The sequence below is a fragment of the Oncorhynchus clarkii genome, chromosome 16 (assembly GCF_045791955.1).
Source record: "Oncorhynchus clarkii lewisi isolate Uvic-CL-2024 chromosome 16, UVic_Ocla_1.0, whole genome shotgun sequence".
In the NCBI taxonomy this organism is placed as follows: Eukaryota; Metazoa; Chordata; class Actinopteri; order Salmoniformes; family Salmonidae; genus Oncorhynchus; species Oncorhynchus clarkii.
In genome coordinates, this window is record NC_092162.1 from 56,841,570 (window position 1) to 56,863,845 (window position 22,276).

General features: G+C 42.0%; 1 protein-coding gene across 1 annotated transcript; it reads left to right on the top strand.

Annotated features, from left to right (window-relative positions):
• Window positions 1-339: 339 nt before the first annotated feature.
• On the top strand, window positions 340-16,115 carry LOC139368792 (synapsin-2-like). The gene is made up of 11 exons (XM_071108137.1): window positions 340-1,001; window positions 10,363-10,420; window positions 10,621-10,712; window positions 10,962-11,118; window positions 11,221-11,310; window positions 11,423-11,485; window positions 11,567-11,709; window positions 11,934-12,008; window positions 12,338-12,440; window positions 13,114-13,263; window positions 13,589-16,115. Exons 1-11 carry the CDS (start codon window positions 649-651, stop codon window positions 13,715-13,717), a joined length of 1,413 nt encoding a protein of 470 aa, XP_070964238.1. The 5' UTR covers window positions 340-648; the 3' UTR covers window positions 13,718-16,115.
• Window positions 16,116-22,276: the final 6,161 nt, after the last annotated feature.

A 22,276-nucleotide genomic window follows, 5' to 3' on the forward strand; every position in this document is an offset into this window, starting at 1 on the left:
CACTTGCCTGCCTCTCCTTCTGCAAGCCACACTGAGAGCAGACCAAACAGCCATTTTCTCTCTCCATTCTCATAGCTTGTATTAGGCATAGGCAACTGCGGACACAGAGATAACATAAGAAGAGAGAGGGTCAGGCTGTGTTGGAGGTTTCCTCTATATTACTACCTCGTGCATTTCCTTTAGAAACCTCTCTTCCCCTTTTTTTTGCAGTGGTATGAAAAGACGTGATGCCTGTGAGGCAGTACATAATGGGGGAGGGGTAGAGGAGGCAGACACGACACAATACGAATGAGTGGGAGTAGGGAGGAGAGAAGAGGGAGGGAGAGAGTGAGCATTTCTTGCAGTCGTTCAGGCTAGCAGAGAGGCATGCGATTGGCTGAGGGGGAGAATAGCGTCACGGCCACAGTGAGGGGAGCTCTGAGGATGCACGGCTGAGCTGGGAGGAAACATTACATTCACTGGGAGTTTGCATGGAGAAGAGCTGAGCCTTCAATCAGCTGCACCCTGGGAAGTGGCGGCTTCTGCAAATTAATCAGTCCCTCAGGTGACATCATTTGGCCTCTACCGTTCCCCTAAGGACTCTTCACATCCAGCCCTCGTTGATTCGTCTGTTCTGTCTGCTCTAACAGCCCTCCATCTTCTCCAGCCATGAACTACCTGCGCCGACGCCTCTCTGACAGCACCTTCATCTCCAACCTGCCTAATGGCTACATGACAGACCTCCAGAGGCCTGACCCTGCTCAGCCTCCACCCCCAGCTACAGCAGGCCCAGCCAAGTCTCCCACGGCTGGGACCACGCCGCCCGCCACCTCCCCTACCCCCTCCCCTGCCCCAGAGAGGAAACCCCAGCAGTCCCAGTCCAGTGGGGCAGGTTTCTTCAGCTCCATCACCAACGTAGTCAAGCAGACTGCGGCCTCAGCAGGACTGGTGGAGCAGACCACGGTCACGACACCCAAGAAGTTTAAGATCCTCCTGGTCATCGACGAACCACAACAGGAATGGTGAGGCAACATGCTGTGTCTTGCTGCAAAATGATGTAATGTAATTATGTGAATTATTGTGTTGATGTATGTGTTGTTTGTGTTCTGTAACATTGGAGCCGCTCTTGGCCAGGTCACTGGTGTGAAACTGATCATCTGCTCAGGTTCCTTCTTGAAAAGAGGAGCTCTCAGATGGTCCTGGCTTGTGGTAAAGAAAAGGTTAAAACAACCTGTCAGCCAACAAGTATGGCGTCCAACTCCGCTTATAAGATTTGAACAGGTTACTGCTGTGGATGGTCTGATGCCAGTGCAGGTCGCTCTAATAACAAAACACAGATGCAGCTACTCAGGAGGAGACGAGGAAACAAAGTCCACTGACTCACCATGTTAATGACATTACAGCATCAGGGAGTCTTTTTATGGCTTGCCTCATCCAAATACGGTGGTTTCCTGCAGTAATTGACAGGCATTCAGGGGTTTATGCCCTTTTCGACATGATTGAAATTTCAAAATTACAGATTGGCATTGCAGCAGGAGGAAAATTCTATATGTTTTGAGGATGTTTGACTTGGTATTCCAAGAAACCCATGTGAATTCTGCTGCTATTTTTAATATTAGGTCAGTTTCTTGCAACCACCTGTGAGCATGCGCCAGACTTAAACCCATTTAATTGATGAGTCTGATCAACCCAATGTACTCTAACACGGCTTTGCATCATTGTTGAGAAAGGCAATTTCATGATATTCAACAGCCAGTGAGAGCATGGGAAAATGCATGTGTGTTTTCGCTATTGAGTAAAGACTGCAGTGCTTTCCAGTCATCAGTGAGGTTTCCTTTCCCTTCCCGCTCAATGATAGGATCCCTGGTCACATGACCACCTGTCCACAATTACAGAGAGTCAATCCACAGAATTTATCTTTGGCCAATCATGCAAAGACAACACATGGCATCATTGTAGGAATAGGTGATACACATAGGCTAGTAGTAGCAATAGAAATGGAGCTAAAAGGGATGGTATGTGTGTGCTCTGCGTTACAATGCTAGTTCAGACGGACACCTCTCTTTAATGCTGTGTGTTGAGGAGGCAGGCAGGAGAGAAGGCAGATCATGACATGAATCCAAAGAGCAAATAGCATATATTAAAGGCCTAATGCAGCTGTTTTTTGTGTCAATATCAAATCATTTCTGGACAACAATTAAGTACCTTGCTGTAATAGTTTTGCATTAAAATGGTCAAAAAGAAACAGAAATAGCTTCTAAGCAAAATAACTGTTTCTCAAGTAAGAATTTAGCTAGGATGGTCTGGGAGTGGTCTGAGTAAGGAGGGGGAGTGATATGTAATCAGAAAACTAGCTGTTATTGGCAGAGAGGTTTGGAGCTCTCTTTGTTATTGGTTTATATAAACTTATACTGCCTGGTGATGTCACCAGGCAGCCCTGCAGATTTAGAAGTATGTTTCATCAGCTGTTGTACAATATGATACAAAACACAGGAAAACTGAATTCTGCACTGGGCCTTTAAAGGGATGGCACAGCAGCACTGACAGGTAGCTATTGCCTCACCTATAAGAGCTACTTTACATCAAGCCTCTTTTTCCAATGTTCCGTAAAATGTATAGCAACTGCAGTGTTGTGAGTGAGAGGATTTACTTATTATATACTATATGGTGGCAAGGCGGATTTATGCAGTAAGGAATTCTACAGAACCTTTCAGTGACAGACACAAACTTACATAACTGTCTGCACAGCATCCCACGCCAGACATCCTTCTTCATATCGCATATCCTGCTTTGAAGAGGTAATTGCGAGATATATTGTAGATAGTGGGCCTACATTATCACATAGCAGAGTCCTGAAGAAGGTAGCATGAAGATGTTTTTAGATTTTGTGATTCTTGCTATGTGTTTTGTCTTGTGAATTCAAATTAACTAGATATATTTGCATCAGCTGATTTTCCTCAGACATGTGCAGCTATATACAGTGGTCTGTATACAGTGGTCAATGTGCAGTAGGCTATATACAGTGGTCTATATACAGTGTTCTATATACAGTGGTCTATATGCAGATGGAAACTGTAGCCTGAGGGACACATCTGCATTTGGATGACATGTTGCTTTCTGGAGAGTGGCTATTCTAGGAGTCCTGTGTGTATGTATGATTCATCTCACCATGCAAAATGGCTGCTATCACAATAACAAAGGCAGAGTGGACAGATTCTGTTTATTGGCATATGGCATACCTCAGATGCATTTGTGATATTGATGTGTATGTTGAATCATTGCAAGCTCCTTTTAACAATAATGATTGCTATGCTTGCACTGCGGATATAGCCTAAGTAATGCTAGATATTTGAATACACGTCACATTGTATCACGTCTGAGGGTGCCCATTAAGGTAATAGAAACCCAGATAAATCCTAGTAAGATCATACTCATGTCATTTTAAATGATGCCATGTCTTTTGGCTCCACATAACAGCAGACAGTCAACAACCTGAGAAGAAACGTAATCATTGTTTTCTTATGGGATATGGGAATGCATCTATAATCATTAAATGTACCTGGATTGTTTTCGGTCTAATACCACATACAGTAATGCGAATCATGACCGGACTATCTGCACTGACTCCATTTTGCACTGACTCTATGCACACTCACAGGACTATCCACACACTCAGACATACTTACACTAACATACACACATACACTTACATACACACACACACACACATAACCCACACACATATACACACGCATACAGATGCCACACACACACACACACACTTTCACACATGTACACATTCACTCATCATATACACTGCTGCTAATTTGTTTTTTAAATATTATTATAATAACTATTATTATTATCTATCCTGATGCCTAGTCACTTTACCCCTGCATTCATATACAGTACCTACCTCAAATACCTCATACCCTGACACATTGGTATGGTATTGGTACTCCCTGTATATAGCACCATTCTTGCATGTTTTTATTTCTCTTGTGTCTTTACTCAATTATTTTGAACACCGCATCGTTGGGAAAGAGCTTGTAAGTAAGCATTTCCCTGTAAGGTCTACTACACCTGTTGTATTCACCGCATGTGACAAATAGCATTTGATTTGACATCAAAAGACTGGAATTTATCAAAAGGTCAACAGTTATGGAAACATTGAAGACATCTGAGTAAATTATGTTACCTTTCACAAATCATCTGAAAGATCTCTCCAGCTAAGCATTTCATTGTTAGTCTACACTTGTTATTTATTAAGCGTGCGACGAATAATACAATTTGATTTGATTGTTTTTGATTTGATTTGAAGCCTCTCCTGGCATCGTTGGCTGTCTCCCTGTTTCATGTTTCCGCCACTAGAGAGACCTGCCACTAGCTCCCAATGCCTGCCTCAGGCTCAGCATCACGGCTACATTACATGTGTCTACAATAACAGTGAGTCAGTTCTGAGGCCCTCTCAACTTTTATACTCTTTGGGATTGGTGACAACAGCAATGTGTTAAACAATAGGAGAGCTAGCTAGGGAACGTTTGCCTCTGTCTGATTGCTCCATTGATTGTGTCATTTCTCGTTACACTTTGGCCTTTTAGCTTGCGGTTGTATTTCATAAGGGTGAGCTGTTTCTGACTGTAGGGTTGTACTTTTGTGTCGACATTAGCTTGTCTTTCAGCGCCCAATAAAATATATGTATTAGCATGTCTGGTGGTGATTCATTGTTCATTTAGTTTACGGATGTCACCATGAAGAGCATAGGCCCAATTACAGATATGGACGTGATGAATATATAATCACGTAATTGTCTTTGAGTCTAGAATTCTGGAATACAGGATATTCTGTTTGAACAAGAATAGTATTCAACCCATAAAATGATCAGATATCTACGTCAGACAATATATTACAACTTTAGTGTTTCCAGCATCTCCTCTCTTTTCAGATCTGATCGTTTTTAGTCTGTAGGCCAACCTCATGTGGTATCAGCTCTGAACTATTGGCTAAAGGGGGTTTGAGGGTTGTGTTTCAGAGTGAGATGGGCTGATCTGGGTCAGAAATGTTGTGCCCTGTGCAAGAGATAAAGACAGAGGCTGACAAGCCGCAGTATAGTAGCCTTAGGACAGAGACTGAAATGGAATCTGACAGGAATACTTCAGACTCACACAACAGAAGGCTAAGCTAGGCTATGATCACTGGTTTCAGGCCTCAACACAAACCTGCTGCTGATTATTATGGTATCAATGCGCTAAAACATCTTTCACAGTTTATGTCCTTATTATTATAGTTATGAATGTTGTTGCTAACAGTCCTTGTTTCTTGGCATTATTACTTCAGGGATTTAAGAAACCTTTTCTCCTACTCAACTATCTTAATAAGACTGTTGATTAGTTGTTGCTATGGACAAATTAACTTGCTAGAAACCAAACAGAGATGAAAACAGAATGTTCTGAAAATGTGATAAACTGGAGAATAGCACACTAGTATAATGACCAAAGCTAGCCTCAGTGACAGTGATTGTGCCAAATCATCCCTCCATTAGTGTGATTATATATTTAGCTAATCTAATGAAAATTGATTTCGAAGTAATTGCTCTAAGAATGGGTAAAATAATTCACAGTGTCAGGTTCTCTGTGGAAATGCCATTTGTCTTTCTGGGGCATAGCAACTGTGATATTCTAGCTTTTTTGTGAATACATCCTGGCTCCTGTACTCATATGAAAGGGCATTTTTTTCAGCATGATGACACTCTCCCACTGTGTACCACATATATATTATGCTGTCCTTGTAGGAGAGATCATGGCTCTAGGACTGACCCTAGGCCTGTATATCAGATCGACCGTCTGACACTGCTGCCTTCAAATGCCTCTTATGCTAGCTTTACATTTACATGAACTCCTCTTTCCATGTACGCCACAAAGTGTACAATTCCCTTGTCCAAATATGTATATCTGCATCTGCCTTCTACACATTTAGCATGACTCCGTGAACGACTGTGTATGAAGGCAGTACCGTGGTGTCAGAGGTTGTCGAGCTGGAGTTGATCTGTCTAAGATGCACTACAGCCAAGGGCCCAGGACAACACATTATCTGTTATTAAAGTGTTATCTAGGGAACAGTCTTCCTTTGTGAAACCCTGACAGAAATGGGACAGCACTCACTCACAGAATGGCTGCTCAGTGCAATATCATCCTGCCTCAGAAGGAAACATCAAATAAAGCAGCACTTCTATTCCCTAGCTGCTCTTTGCCTGCTACCTGTTGGAAGTGGCATGGCAATTTCCCCTCGACTGACAGACTTTCAAATAGCTTTAAGATTGCATACTCACTAGTGGTTCTATATTGACTTTGTGCGTTGTAGGAATGAAGCATGTAGGCGAGATCACCATTACCATTATGCTGGAAGTATCACAAATATGGCATGCTGAAGATGCCTCTTCAGATCTTATTGATATACTAGCATGGTGAGATGAGTTGGACTACTGCTTGAGCTTCTCTGTTTCAGAGGTTTGGAGATAACGTAGAATAAAAGTAATTTCCTGAAGTCAGAAATAAACACCGATATATAGGAGATTATAAACTGGGTTGTTCGAGCCCTGAATGCTGATTGGCTGAAAGCCGGGATATATCAGACCGTTTACCATGGGTATGATAAAACACGTATTTTTACTGGTCTAATTACGTTGGTAACCAGTTTATAATAGCAATATGGCAACTCAGGGGTTTAAAGTATATGGTCAATATACCACGGCTAAGTGATGTATCTAGGCACTCCGCGTTGGGTCGTACATAAGATCAGCCCTTAGCCGTGGTATATTTTCCATATACCACACTCACTCAGACCTTATTGCTCAATTCGAGTGGCAATCAGGAATAGAAGCTTCCCCTAACCTTTGATAAAGGATCAGATGGTTACAGTTAGGATTGGGTCTGTCTTGTGACAGGAATGCTGTGCTATACAGGGACAGATGGAACTGTCTCACTTATCAGACAAGTGTCAGAGGTTTGCTCTTGCCTCTTACAGTAGAGAGACAGCGATAGCCATTACTCATTCACTCAGTGTCGTAAAGTGGAGGTCACATACTGACTAGGAAAATTAAGACAAAATAGGCCTGTTAGTCAGTTTGCCTTTGTTTGACATATTAATCTAAAACAGCTAATCAACAAAGGCAGTTAGTCCCAGCCGCTCTGTCGTCCTGCCCAGCCCTCTCTCTCTTTCTCTCTCACACTCATAATCGTTAAAAGTCTATCTAATTAACATAACACAAAAATCCCCATAAAAATCTGTCAATTCAAGACAGAGATATGTTTTTTTGCATGAGCTGCTCTCAATCCACAGTATGCGTCTGTGTCGGCCTTCCGCATCTGGGGTGGAACGTGACAGAGCTACAGCGCTGTTTGTAAGACCAGGAGACATCCCGAAAATGGGTCTTTTCACGAAAACATCTGTAGCGTCTGAACTCATATGACCACTCAATGAAAAGATGATACTTACACGAACGCGATGCTGCTTCTCCGTTTTGCTCCACGACCCCCACAAGCTCAACAGGACCCGTCTGAAGCCGGTACCACAGATCTGTGTATGGAGGTAGTTTTGTACCAACAAAAAAAGGGGTTAAATATGTGTCCAAAAAAGATAACATATCCTGAGCTTTCAGGAAAGAGACTTCAAAACCTTATTCCTTATGATTAATTTTTTGACTGTCTATTTTGCCATTTCTGAATGTGTTATTCAATGTGTTTCTATGGGCCTTAGTAGTAAAGGCCACATTCAATATTTCATCAAATCAATATTTATTTTTATATAACTACAGGGGTCCTAAAATTCTACATCAAATAGCTATGATCCATGGTATGACCATCTTAAAATAATTCCATATGTTAGCTTAGTAGCTGCTACCCCCCCACTCACTCACTCAGTCTTTTCTGTCCCGTCTTGGACTTGGGCATAGATCATTTGAGTATTAGAGCTATTACAGGACATTGGTATGCACCATTTGTTTTTTTCTCCTTACGAATGCTTCTTCACATAATATGTTCCTTAATATTTAAAGGGTAGATTGTAATTATACATTCATAGGACTATAATGGATGGCTGGATAAAAGCTCTCACAGAGACAGGAGGCATTACTTGAGCTGTACTCCTCTAACTGGAGTGAACTAATACTCGTCAGTAGCTGCATCAGACTGTCCTCTTCTAGAGGACAAACCTCAACCTTCATCACAATATCAGCCTCCTCCCTCTATCTAGATCTCTAACTACTCATCACTATGGGAACCACACTGATTTATAAATCATGTAAACATGTCTCTACCTACAGAGCACCTGTTGTTCTGAGCACAGGTCGTTTTCCAGACATTTTACATGGATCACTTTGAAATATCTAGCCACTGTATTGCTGTTATTGATAGACACATTATGGCCCTACACAAGTGGCATGTACTTCATTCAATGCTGGAAGGTGTTATTCGCATGTGCAGTGGTCCGGGTGGTCAGGGTTTAATCATCTCTGTCAATGCATAGGCCTATGTAAAGTAGCCAGCTGCTGTTTGAACTCGGGCCTCCTGGTCGCAATAAAACTGTGTTAACTTGCTGCGCTAAATCCAAAGCATTAGCTAGGGAAACTAATGCAGGTATTCAGGAGTCAGCGACGGTTACTCATCATGTGAGTGTGATTCTGAACCCCCTCCGCTATACACATACATTCATCCTCCACAAGTAGGAACTGAATCAGGGAGACAGTCGTGACACCCATTCCTTACACCAACACGGACCTATCTAAAATGTCAGACATTGTCATTGTGGTTCTGTCTCTGAGTCGTGTCTTAGGCTGCACCACATATATCCATGTATCATAACACAGATCATCTACAGGCTTTTCATTCCCTGTGTCTCTGCTGCTGTGACTCGTATTCAGATGATTGTTTTCCTCCACAGCCACAGATAAATCCCCGACTCAAATTAGATCAGCAATAAATTATTCAGCCAGTCCTCACTAGGGTGTGTTTGACATACGGTACTGACGTGAAACAAACAAGTAGCAGATATATCAAATAATTTTTCCCATTGTATTTTTCTTCTGCTAGTAGACTTTGCTGCACACTGCTATGTGTCATTTCAATAGAAAGTGGAAAATATGCTGGTCATTGAAACCTTGTATGGCTCTACTGTAGGCCTAATTGCATCACATTTAGATTACTTTGGCCATTGAACTATACAGCAACATTTTAGAGAAGGTTTGTCATAGGACTATTTGGGTTTTTAGACCTCCATAGAGAACAGCCATTTTGTAATCTTTAGTGGAGGAATATCCCATTGAAATCTGTACACTACTCTACAGCACGGTTCCAGTTGAGGTTTTGGCCGTTGAAAAGCTTGACATAGTTCATTGGCTAGGAGCAACACCGTGGCAACATTGAGGAGAGGCAATGCTTTCAACAGTCCCCTGACACCTAGTTTGTTTCAGGTCACTAAGTTTGTCTCCATTGATTAATCTCCCTTCCCGTCGCTCATTACTTTAAGAGCATGACGAAGGTCTCCTCTCTTTGTCCATGGGGTGGCAGGGTAGCCTAGTGGTTAGAGCGTTGGACTAGTAACCGGAAGGTTGCAAGTACAAACCCCCGAGCTGACAAGGTACAAATCTGTCGTTCTGCCCCTGAACAGGCAGTAAACCCACTGTTCCTAGGCCGTCATTGAAAATAAGAATTTGTTCTTAACTGACTTAACTAAATAAAAAATCAATAAATGCACTGTGTGTGGGTTCAATAATGGCCAGCCTGCCTGTCTGCAGGGAATGAGTGCCAGTACCTCTGTATAGACATAGCTCGATGCTAAGCAGATATTAACACTGGATGCATTCAGTAGACTAAGATCCACCAAACAAACACTTTTTTCTTGGACAAAGACCATAGCTATTGAACCAGATCATTTTATGGAATTATAAAATGTATCTCGTTCCGAGGGCTTTTGACTACAATGCACCATTCAGTAACGATCCACTAGATGGAAGCAAACGCTGCAACACGGGGGACTACTTACATATCATAAAGGACAAAAACAAATCAAAACATAAAGTGATTAGTAGTGAATATCTTGACTTTATCACTTTAACAATTCTCCATGACATGTTTATCTGAGGGGAATGTGTCACAAGACAGAATGTTTGGGTAATGGTGTGGTGTGTATTTAAAGTCTTTGCTCCATAAAATCCATATTGATACATTTTAAAGTCAATGAAGTGTCTTATTCAATATTTGTGATTGTAAATTGATGGAAGGCGTTCACAGAGAAATGTGATCACAAGGACTCAATAGCAGAAGGATCTATCAGTGTTATCTCATCATGTCCTCTAAAGGTTCATCAATTATCTTCCCTGTTGCCTAGGGCCAAACTCTTCAGAGGGAAGAAAGTACACAGAGATTATGACATCAAAGTCGAACAGGTAAGCCTCATTTGGCAAACTGCATCCATTTACTTTTGGCACCTGTCTCAGATAGAGTTGTCTACATAGAAACTTTTATTCCATTCCAGCCAATACATATATAGCTCCACCCACCAGCCTCCTCTGATCTGTGCCGTATTCATAACTATTGATATACGTTCAGTTAATCAGATGTATCTGTATGTTTTTCTACCATGCAGGCTGAGTTCAGTGAGATCAACGTCATAGCTCACTCCAACGGGTCCTGTAATGTGGACATGCAGGTTCTGAGGAACGGTACCAGGGTGGCCAGGTGAGACACGTGCAGATGTGCGCATGCACGCACACACACACACACACACACACACACACACACACACACACACACACACACACACACACACACACACCACAAGACACACACCACATAGACAATTTTTCATAAGCAACACACTCAATACTCCAACATGGAATCTGAAAATGTGCCATGGTTCACTTTACATGTGAAGGTCAACCCAGTTTTAATTTCTCTCTGACGCATCTGTGTATTTATGTTTTACAGGTCATTCAAGCCTGACTTTGTCCTCATCCGCCAACACGCCTTCAGTATGACCCAGAATGAGGACTTCCGTAACATGATCATTGGTCTGCAGTATGGGGGCATCCCCAGTATCAACTCCCTGGAGTCCATCTACAACCTGTGTGACAAGCCCTGGGCGGTAGGCAGACAGAAGGCTGGCTGCGTGCAATGCGTGAGACTTGTTTATTTGTGTCTTAAGTCAGTGGCATAACTTCACTAATGGATGTCTGTTTGTCTCTAGTTTGCACAGCTAATAAGCACCTACAGGAAGCTTGGTGCAGAGAAGTTCCCTCTGATCGAACAGACCTTCTATCCCAACTACAAGGAGATGGTGAGAACGTAATCATGTCTTCTGAAATATAGCCGTTAATGTGGACTTGTTTTTCTTCATTGTATCATGAAACCAGGCATAAAACAATCATGTCTGACGGTTTATCACTCAGGTTACCATGCCAACGTTTCCTGTAGTTGTGAAAATTGGACACGCTCACTCGGGAGTAGGAAAGGTAATGATGTTATTAAGGCTTGATGTTGTTATTCTGTAGACTGTGGGGCTGCTAGTGGAAGGTGGTGTGTGTTGTGTCCAGGTGAAGGTGGATAACCACAGTAAGTTCCAGGACATAGTCAGTGTGGTGGCTCTCACCCAGACCTACACCACCACAGAGCCCCTCATCGACTCCAAGTACGACATCAGAATTCAGAAGATTGGCAGTGACTACAAGGCTTACATGTACGTACTATTCCTCATTTTGTATTCATGATTATTCCTCTGTTGTAAGCAAATGTAAACATCTGGGAACCTTTAAATGTTCTACATTTAGCATAAGGATCTGACTTTTTTTCCAATAATCCAGAAGTGTAATCGAATTAATCCAAGACTATTGAATTTGTGAATCCTTGAATTAACAATCAACAGGGATGTTTACCATTTGTATAATGTCTCATACGTTATAGGAGGACCTCAATCTCTGGCAACTGGAAGAGCAACACAGGCTCAGCCATGTTGGAACAAGTGGCCATGACTGACAGGTATGAGTCCTTAACAGCAGTACAGCATCACTGACAATGCTTCCTTTCTAAAAGGACAAGACAAGGGAATCTCAGACAATGGCCTGTCTCATTACCAAAGTCAATTATCATTCATGTAGCTCATTATGCTACAATGTAAATGGCTGTATTGATACAAGTTAGCACTCTGTACTGTGTTCTCTCTGAATGATACTAAATTAATAAGCCATTTGAGTAATTACACTCCTACATGCAAATTATCTCTATTAAATAGCATCACACTTCTCCTTGTATGTGACACTATGTAAGACCACTTAGTGTCAGATCTGTACTCCTTGGCCTGTGTTCAGGTACAAGCTGTGGGTTGACACCTGCTCAGAGATCTTCGGAGGGTTGGATATCTGTGCTGTCAAAGCCATTCATGGAAAGGATGCGAAAGATTACATCACTGAGGTAGGTGTTCCCTAGTAAGAGTAAAATTCACAGCGCCTGAAATATTGCAGGAATTTTTATGATTAATTATTTAATTATTTAATTATTCAGCTGCTCTCAACACACTGAGGCAGTTCTCTTATTAAATATTTTGAAATATTCAACATCTTTGTTAACCAATGTATTGATGTATTCCATATCCTTGTTAGGTGGCTATCTGGTTGTTATGGGAACAGCAGCCTAGACATGTTTCACAGATGGCACAACTGTTGAGAACATGGGATGGCATTTGAACATCTTGACCATGTTTTGTTATAATCTCCACCCGGCACAGCCAGAAGAGGACTGGCCACCCCACATAGCCTGGTTCCTCTCTAGGTTTCTTCCTAGGTTTTGGCCTTTCTAGGGAGTTTTTCCTAGCCACCGTGCTTCTACACCTGCATTGCTTGCTGTTTGGGGTTTTAGGCTGGGTTTCTGTACAGCACTTTGAGATATCAGCTGATGTACCAAGGGCTATATAAAATAAATTTGATTTGATTTGATTTGATGGTATCCAAACATAGTTCCGAACCATTCAGTTAAACCTTCACTTTAACCAAATGTGATTCACAATCTACTGTCCTTCCTCCATAACCTACTCCACGTCCATCCATTATTTTCCTCTGGTAGTATTACCATCTTCCGTGTGTGTCAGGTGGTGGGGTCGTCCATGTCGCTGGTAGGAGAGCATCAGGCAGAGGACAGGCAGCTCATCACTGACATGGTGATATCCAAGATGAACCAGGCAGTAGGACGGACACCCGCGGGGTCCTCTAACAGACCAACCACCATGCAGCCATCACAGGTATGGTGCAGTAGGCTACATACACCACTGTATGGGAATATGATCAGTCATAGTCTCACAGGCTTTTAGGAAATCCTGTTTGAGAGCCTTCACCTGTATTACAGTTCAGTGTATAACATCCATATTACTGTGTCTTAGTAACTAGTGTATAGCTACATTTTGTTTATAGCCTTTGTGTGTTACCAGATTTGTATAAAACCAACATTGGATCCATATTCTTGTTTGAAAAGTACATTGTTTAAAGCAGTATGAAAACAGAACTGTGTCATAAGGACATTTAACTGTAGTGTCTCTGGGAGTATCACTTAGTTTTATGTGTTTGCAGAGTGGTGGCCAGAAGGACCTGGTGGTTGATCCCAAGACTGGCGCTACACGCCCTCCTCAAGGTTGTCTGCAGTACATTCTCGACTGTAATGGCGTTGCAGTGGGACCAAAACCCGTCCAGGCCAACTAATTAGCCCGCCAGAGAGGAAGTCTATGTAATATTGAAATGATGATGACGTACATTAGCTGAACACAAAGCAGAGAGGAGGGGAGGGGGTTGGGGAGTGGAGAGATGGTAGACGGACTGAGATCTGGCTGGTGCTAGTTTGGTCCAGAATGTACTGCTGGCATGGACAGTGTTTTTCCTCTATGCAGTGTCAAGATGTACTGTCCACTTGTTTCCCTGTTGATTTAGTGTGCTTGTAACGGTCGCCTCTGTATCTCTGTAGCCGTGGTTTTCTTTGGGGCTGTTGTTGACGGTGTAATAAGCAGATTGTGCCTACACTGAGTCCAGTGCTGCTGTGTGTGCCCAATGTTTAATTCAGTCCTTATTCATAATCTGACCTCCCTCTAAACCCCCCTGTTTATTTCTCCATTTTGGTGTGTACTTTTAGATATTGTCAAACTGGTTTATCGTGCAGTTTGACGTTTGTGTATATGTCAATATGTAAATGTGTGTGCGTATGACTGTATTGGTGATTATTTTCATACATTTACTAATATAATAGGTATTTCTTTTTGGTTTTGCATGAATGATACGAAGGAAGGTAACAGTATGTTTTTAAATGTCAGATGATCAATCAGGATGTTTCTTTAGTGACATCACTGGTATAGTTCCAAACTACTGTCCCTGTGATTTATGCATTGTGAATGTGTCATAATATGGAATACATATTGTATAAGTTCTACATAAACAACCAAGTGTTAGTGCCAAGAAAGCTGATGAGCACACCAATACATACAGCCAGATCACATCTAAGTAGACCTTTATTGATTAGGAGGTTGGAGACATGAAACGTAGTTGCTGTTCCTTTATCCATGATTAGCAGATAGACTACCCATACTACGCTCAGTGAAGGTTGCTATTCAACCGACTCCTAGCAAGACAGTTCTTTGACAGTTCTATAAACTGTCTCTATGCACAGAACACAGCCATATATGTCTTCATGTGTATGAGGACAAACATATTAGATAACTTACAAAATTACAATAGACCACTCTAGCTTTTGTGAGAAAATAAATATTTGACTTTTGTTATCACTCAGCACTTATAATCACAGTCCCCCACTGTAAATATATGGGATTGGTTTGTGGCAGCTGCAGTTGGATCAGGAAAGAGGAGAGCTTGTGGTAGAGTTAGAGAGTAACTGTGATAGTAGAATGCTCTCATTAAGATTTGTTAACAGAATGACTCTAGAGTTGTGTCCATTATCTAATAAGATTACAGTAATAACCATTTCCTCTTAGGCCTATGATGCATGTGTTTGTGATATTTCAGGAAGTGAAGTAATCCAATTAGTCCTGTCACTTTCAATTATGTTGTCAAGTAGAAAAACTAAATTGTGCTTCAGTAAAATAGTCAAGGTTTTACACAATATATTTAAATGACTAGGTATAAGGTTTCTGATATCTCCATACACATACCGTCCAGGCTTAATATCAATGACTGTAGTGGCGTGGCCATGATGATGGTGATGCTGCTGTGTATTGCAGTGATGATATGCGTGGAGTTATGCTTATGTTACTGCCATTTAAAGATTCTTTGACATATTTGCCTTATCATACTCATACTGAGTTAATGGAGAGTGCAATATATATATGTTTTTAACTTTATATTCTTTATATTTTTAGTACCAGATCTTCTACCATAATCTATTCATAGAGCTATATTCACAAGTGGGATGCAAACATTTTCCCATAGCTAACACGGTTGTAAATGAAAAACACTTGCATTAAGTAGTAGTTATTAGAAGCCATGCATGTGTCCTATTTGGTGAAACTAAGAATACATCTACATCAAGATAATTGTAAATGTGTGTCCCATTCTAAAACACTTTGTTACTAACAGAATTGTACAAACAAACTATGTTTGTCAAGCTCAGTGTGCAAGTTCTTTTCCTAGGTGTATGAAATAACATTGTGTCTGTGCAGATAGCCTAACCCAGTGAGTAACCCTGTAAAAGCCTTGCCTGTGGCTTTATGGTTTTGTGTTTTCATTTGTGGAGTAAAATGCCATGACGCTCTATCCATCTACAAAAGTGAGGATAGAGCGGCGCCACCAAGGTCCTTAATAGTTGCATAGTGACATAGTTGTTGTGTAATTGATTGATTTAAAGGAGTTATTGTCGGGGGAAATTCAAAATCAGCCATCCTGCCCAGGTGAAAATCCTTTGCTAGTTGAGATTTTCATACCTGCTGGGTTGCAGCTATTTGGGACCAGGGTTGCTACTACCTGTTAAGTGTGCACTCTTGGAACTAGTGTTGAACTGTTTGAAAAAGTCCAGTACAGATAACAATATATTATAGAAACAGACCCCACATTGATATTTTCCCCCTGTCACTGGCAATAAAGCTTCCTTTGCAATATATGTTCAGTCTGTGTTGCCGTATTTGTTATGGTTGTATAAAAAATACTAGGCCTATATCAACGAGCAAATCAGCCTATATTGTGTCACTATGTACAGTATATATATTGGAAAGAGAGACTCCTTTAAAATGTCAGTTTATAGAAAGATATGTGGAGCAAGAAGACCAACAAACACAGGTGAAGAAAGGCCTACTAATGGTAGTCAAAGTATGTATTTATCATATCATATTATTAAAGTTTGGAAAACCAAATAAATGAGCAAACATATTGGTTTGTCAAAACCCCTCCATCTATACCCTCATGAAGCATGTGCACCCCACATTGCATTGCTTCTCATGCATGACAGATATCTGCATTATTGTAACATCCCATCCTCCCTGCTTTGTGTTTCTTTATCTTGTAACTTTTACCTCCTCCATTGACCAGTGTTGATTCTAGACTGTCTACTGTTATTGTCACATGGTTTTAGGGACAAAATGACCAATACAAATGTGAAAAGGGTACAGACTAAAATTCAAAGCCTTTGGTACATGATTCAATATACTCTCTCCACTGCAAAAGTGTGATCATATCATTAAGTATTTCTTGTACTAAAATTAGAGGGCTGTCTGAAACCCCAAGGATCCCTATTACAAAGTCCCAGGCCTGCTCCAAAGTCATCGCCTAAAGCTTCTGCTAAAGACTCAAGCCAGAGGCCTACCTCAACCACACAGCAGCCCCATCCCCAGTCAGCGAGTCAGGCCAAGCCCAGACCAGGAGGACTGGATGCTCAACAACCACTACCACCTCCAGCACAGCCTGACAAGCCTGCACAACCAAGACAGCTCAACTCAGCACCTCAGGTCCAACCCGAGTCCCAGGCTCCTCCACAGGCCTCAGTCCAACCCCAGCCTGAGCCACAGGCCCAACCCCAAAATGAATCACTGACTCAGGCACAAGTAAAGGCCACCAGTCCTGAGAAGAACCAGCCTCCAGTGGTAGAACAGCCAACAGTAGAGGAAAAGGCACAGGCACATCCACCGCTGAAGTAAGAGTACATTGGCAGCAACACTTTGAATATACCTTGTTTTGACGTAATTACAAGGTTAAACCAAACATAATAGCCTGTATCTAATAACTATAATACTCTACAGTCAATTGGTGATGTTATTTGGCCTTTGGCTTACTACTTCTTCTGATTATAATCACTACAAAAACATTTTCAGTAAATCTCAGTCCCTGACCAATGCCTTCGGCCTGAAGGAAACATCCTTCTTTTGCACAGCCAGTGAAGACGTGGCCAAGGCCGAGACCATACGCAACTTGAGGAAGTCTTTTGCAGGTCTGGCTCTCTGACTAGACACAGTGCAGGTTGACTAACCCTGAAACAGAGGGTATGAAAAGTGGTGTAACGAAACCAGTCTCTGTTTCATTGACCTCTGTATCACAAAGTGTTACAATAACCTTCTTCCTGTTTATCTAGATACATATGTGCTATTTCATTATAGGAATATTGAGTGTGCTCAGAGGTAAGGTTAAACAACATAGTGATGCAGGCTAAGGCTACAATCAATGACATGATTTAAGGGGTGCTTATATTTGTCCTGAGATGTACACTACCGTTCAAAAGTTTGGGGTCACTTAGAAATGTCCTTGTTTTTGAAAGAAAAGCACATTTCTTGTCCATTAAAATAACATCAAATTGATCAGAAATACAGTGTAGACATTGTTAATGTTGTAAATGACTATTGTAGCTGGAAACAGCTGATTTGTTATGGCCTACAGAAGCCTACAGAGGCCCATTATCAGCAACCATCACTCCTGTGTTCCAATGGCACCTTGTGTTAGCTAATCCAAGTTTATCATTTTAAAAGTCTAATTGATCATTAGAAAACCCCTTTGCCATTATGTTAGCACAGGTGAAAACTGTTGTCTCAATTTAAAGAAGCAATAAAACTTGCCTTCTTTAGACTATTTGAGTATCTGGAGCATCAGAATTTGTGGGTTTGATTACAGGCTCAAAATGGCCAGAAACAAATAACTTTATTCTAAAACTTGTCAGTCTACTCTTGTTCTGAGAAATGAAGGCTATTCCATGCGAGAAATTGCCAAGAAACTGAAGATCTGGTACAACGCTGTGTACTACTTCCTTCACAGAACAGCGCAAACTGGCTCAAATCAGAATAGAGAGAGAAGTGGAAGGCCCCGGTGCACAACTGAGCAAGAGGACAAGTACATTAGAGTGTCTAGTTTGAGATGCCTCACAAGTCTTCAACTAGCAGCTTCATTAAATAATACTCGCAAAACACCAGTCTCAATGTCAACAGTGAAGAGGCGACTCCGGGATGCTGGCCTTCTAGGCAGAGTTCCTCTGTCCAGTGTCTGTGTTCTTTTGCCCATCTTAATCTTTTCTTTTTATTGGCCAGTCTGAGATATGGCTTTTTCTTTGCAACTCTGCCTAGAAGGCCAGCATCCCGGAGTCGCCTGTTCACTGTTGAGACTGGTGTTTTGCAGGTACTATTTATTTAATAAAGCTGCCCCACATTCTGAAATTGCATTGGAATGTGATACAAAACAAGGCAACGGTGTGCTTTAGGACCATGCAGATGCATCCAAGCGGTCAGGTAGACTGTTTGGAATGTTTATCTGACTGAAAAATAAAATGTATGAATAAATAAATGATGTTCCCCCCCCACTTCTAAAACCAAAGTTGTGCCCCTGATATTTATATACTATAGTATTCACTGTAGTGTTTTAGCGGACATGAATGTAGTATTTCCTGTAGTGTTTTTGCAGACATTACTGTAGTATACTGTAGTATTTACAATAGTGTTTTTGCAAACATTACTGTAGTATACTGTAGTATTTACAATAGTGTTTTTGTTTTATTATCTTTGACATAGAAGTGGCTGCTTTCTCCTTGAGGAAACCTACTGGACAAACACTAAAATAACAAATGTTCTATGACCTGTAGGTAGATAGGACTGGAGTCTAGTTCAGTGCTGCTGCTCTTTTCTATGACCTGTAGGTAGATAGGACTGGAGTCTAGTTCAGTGCTTCTGCTCTTTTCTATGACCTGTAGGGAGCACAATATATGGTCTATACTTCGCATGTAGGTTTATCACTCATGGGTGGCACCCAAGTGACCGGACGCCTAAGGCAATTGTTTCATGAACGGCTCGCAATGGATATTAACCCCTTCGTACCCGCTCCCATAGTCTATAATTCTATATAACCTTGTAACACGTGTACAGGTAGACCACAGAGGCCATCCCTGATTGATAAAGGATCAATTACCCTGATTAGAAGCACCTGGACTGTGCTCACCTGAATCTTACAAATGTTGTTCTGATTGTAAGCTTTGAATCTGTACACTGAAGAAGGCAAAAGCAGAAACGTCTGTGTATGTTACACTCCTGATACAATAAAATGATAAAAATGAAGAAGTAAGCTTTACGCAACATATTTTTTTCACACAAACAATTGGGATATGCGGGAAGGGAATGGGTGGAGGTATATGCAAATGAAATACTGTAGTATTACTATAGTTAAAAACTGTAGTGTTTTTGTGAACACTAATATTTTTTGTAGATAAAATTGTAGTATTCTACAGTATACTACAAAATACTACAGTAAGTACTACACATGATCGAGGGATACTACAGTGTGTAGTGTATTCTACAGTGCACTACCAAATTATAAAGTAATTAATACATGATTGAGTGATACTACAGTGTGGAGTATAGTATTCTACAGCATACTACAAAATTCTATATTAAAAGGATACTTCGAGATTTTGGCAATGAGGCCCTTTATTATGCTAGCAGATACTGTACCAACATTGCGCTAATGCTAGTTAACATTGGCTCCCTTCATACTGAACACAGAGACATAAAAATGGTATTCACGAGTTCATCTGGCTCTGGGGAAGTAGATTAAATCCCGAAGTATCCCTTTAAGCACCACATGATGTGGAGCATATTATTCTCGAGTATAATACAAAATTCTGTAGTAAGCACTACACAATAGATATTACAGGGTGTAGCATAGTATTCTACAGTATATTATATAGTAAGTACACATGATTAAGGGATACTATTAATCATACAGAATATTAAATATAGGCTATTTTAGTGGAATAGTAATAAACATTTGTCTTTCAGGCTCCCGAGTGGCACAGTGGTCTAAGGCACTGCATCTCAGTGCCAGAGGCGTCACTACAAACCCTGGCTCGATTCCAGACTGTTTCACAACCGGCCGTGATTGGGAGTCCCATTGGGCGGCGCCAGATTTGCCCAGCGTTGTCCGGGTTTGCCTGGGGTAGGCCGTCATTGTAAATAAGAATTTGTTCTTAACTGACTTGCCTAGTTAAATAAAGGTTAAATAAATTGTAAACCGTATTGTTTGCATGATTAAATCCACTGATTTGTTTCTCTAAAGGCCTATGGTCTCTGCATTAGAAATGCAGAAGCAACCTATAGAATTCCATGTAAAGTGCTGTTTCGTGTGAGTTTAAAATCAATAGATTATACATGTAGAGCTACATTCGGACCGTTTATTAGGTACACCCATTAAGTACAAGGTCGGACCCCCCTTTTCCTCCAGAACAGCATTCTACAAGTTGTTCGGAAACGTTCAACAGGGATGGTGGTCGATGCTGACGCGATGGCATCACTTCCATCTCATCCCAAAGATGCTCTATTGGGTTGAGGTCTGGCCACTGTGCAGGCCACTCAAGTAAACTGAACTCGCTGTCATGTTCCAGGCAATGTTTTTCCACTCCTCAATTGTCCAGTATTGGTGATCACGTGCCCACTGGGGCCGCTTTTTCTTGCTTTTAGCTGACAGGAGTGGAACCCGGAGTGGTCGCCTTCTGCACACCACGTTTGTGGCCCGCCTTTTAGCTGACAGGAGTGGAACCCGGAGTGGTCGCCTTCTGCACACCACGTTTGTGGCCCGCCTTTTAGCTGACAGGAGTGGAACCCGGAGTGGTCGCCTTCTGCACACCACGTTTGTGGCCCGCCTTTTAGCTGACAGGAGTGGAACCCGGAGTGGTCGCCTTCTGCACACCACGTTTGTGGCCCGCCTTTTAGCTGACAGGAGTGGAACCCGGAGTGGTCGCCTTCTGCACACCACGTTTGTGGCCCGCCTTTTAGCTGACAGGAGTGGAACCCGGAGTGGTCGCCTTCTGCACACCACGTTTGTGGCCCGCCTTTTAGCTGACAGGAGTGGAACCCGGAGTGGTCGCCTTCTGCACACCACGTTTGTGGCCCGCCTTTTAGCTGACAGGAGTGGAACCCGGAGTGGTCGCCTTCTGCACACCACGTTTGTGGCCCGCCTTTTAGCTGACAGGAGTGGAACCCGGAGTGGTCGCCTTCTGCACACCACGTTTGTGGCCCGCCTTTTAGCTGACAGGATTGGAACCCGGAGTGGTCGCCTTCTGCACACCACGTTTGTGGCCCGCCTTTTAGCTGACAGGAGTGGAACCCGGAGTGGTCGCCTTCTGCACACCACATTTGTGGCCCGCCTTTTAGCTTGTATGATTCTTGTCATTCTCCTTCAACCTCTCTCATCCGCTGACTGGATGTTTTTTGTTTGTCACACCATTTCGGGTGTGTCGTGCCTGGCACCAACTATCATATCACGTTCAAAGTTGCTTAGGTCACTAGTTTTTCCCATTCTAACATTCAATCAAACATAATCATATCAAATCAAATGTTATTTGTCACATGCGGCGAATACAACAGGTGTCGACCTTACAGTGAAATGCTTCATTACAAGCCCTTATTAACCAACAATGCAGTTTTAAGAAAAAATAGCGAGGCTATATACAGGGGGTATCGTTACAGAGTCAATGTGCGGGGGCACCGGTTAGTCAAGGTGATTGAGGTAATATGTACATGTAGGTAGAGTTATTGAAGTGACTATGCATAGATAATAACAGAGAGTAGCAGCAGCGTAAAAGGGGGGGGGGGGGGGGGGTGCAATGCAAATAGTCTGTGTAGCCTTTTGATTAGATGTTCAGGAGTATTGTGGCTTGGGGGTAGAAGCTGTTTAGAAGCCTCTTGGACCAAGACTTGGCGCTCCGGTACCGCTTGCCGTGCAGTAGCCCCAGTGATGTACTGGGCCGTATGCACTACCCTCTTTAGAGCCTTGTGGTCGGATACCAAGCAGTTGCCATAC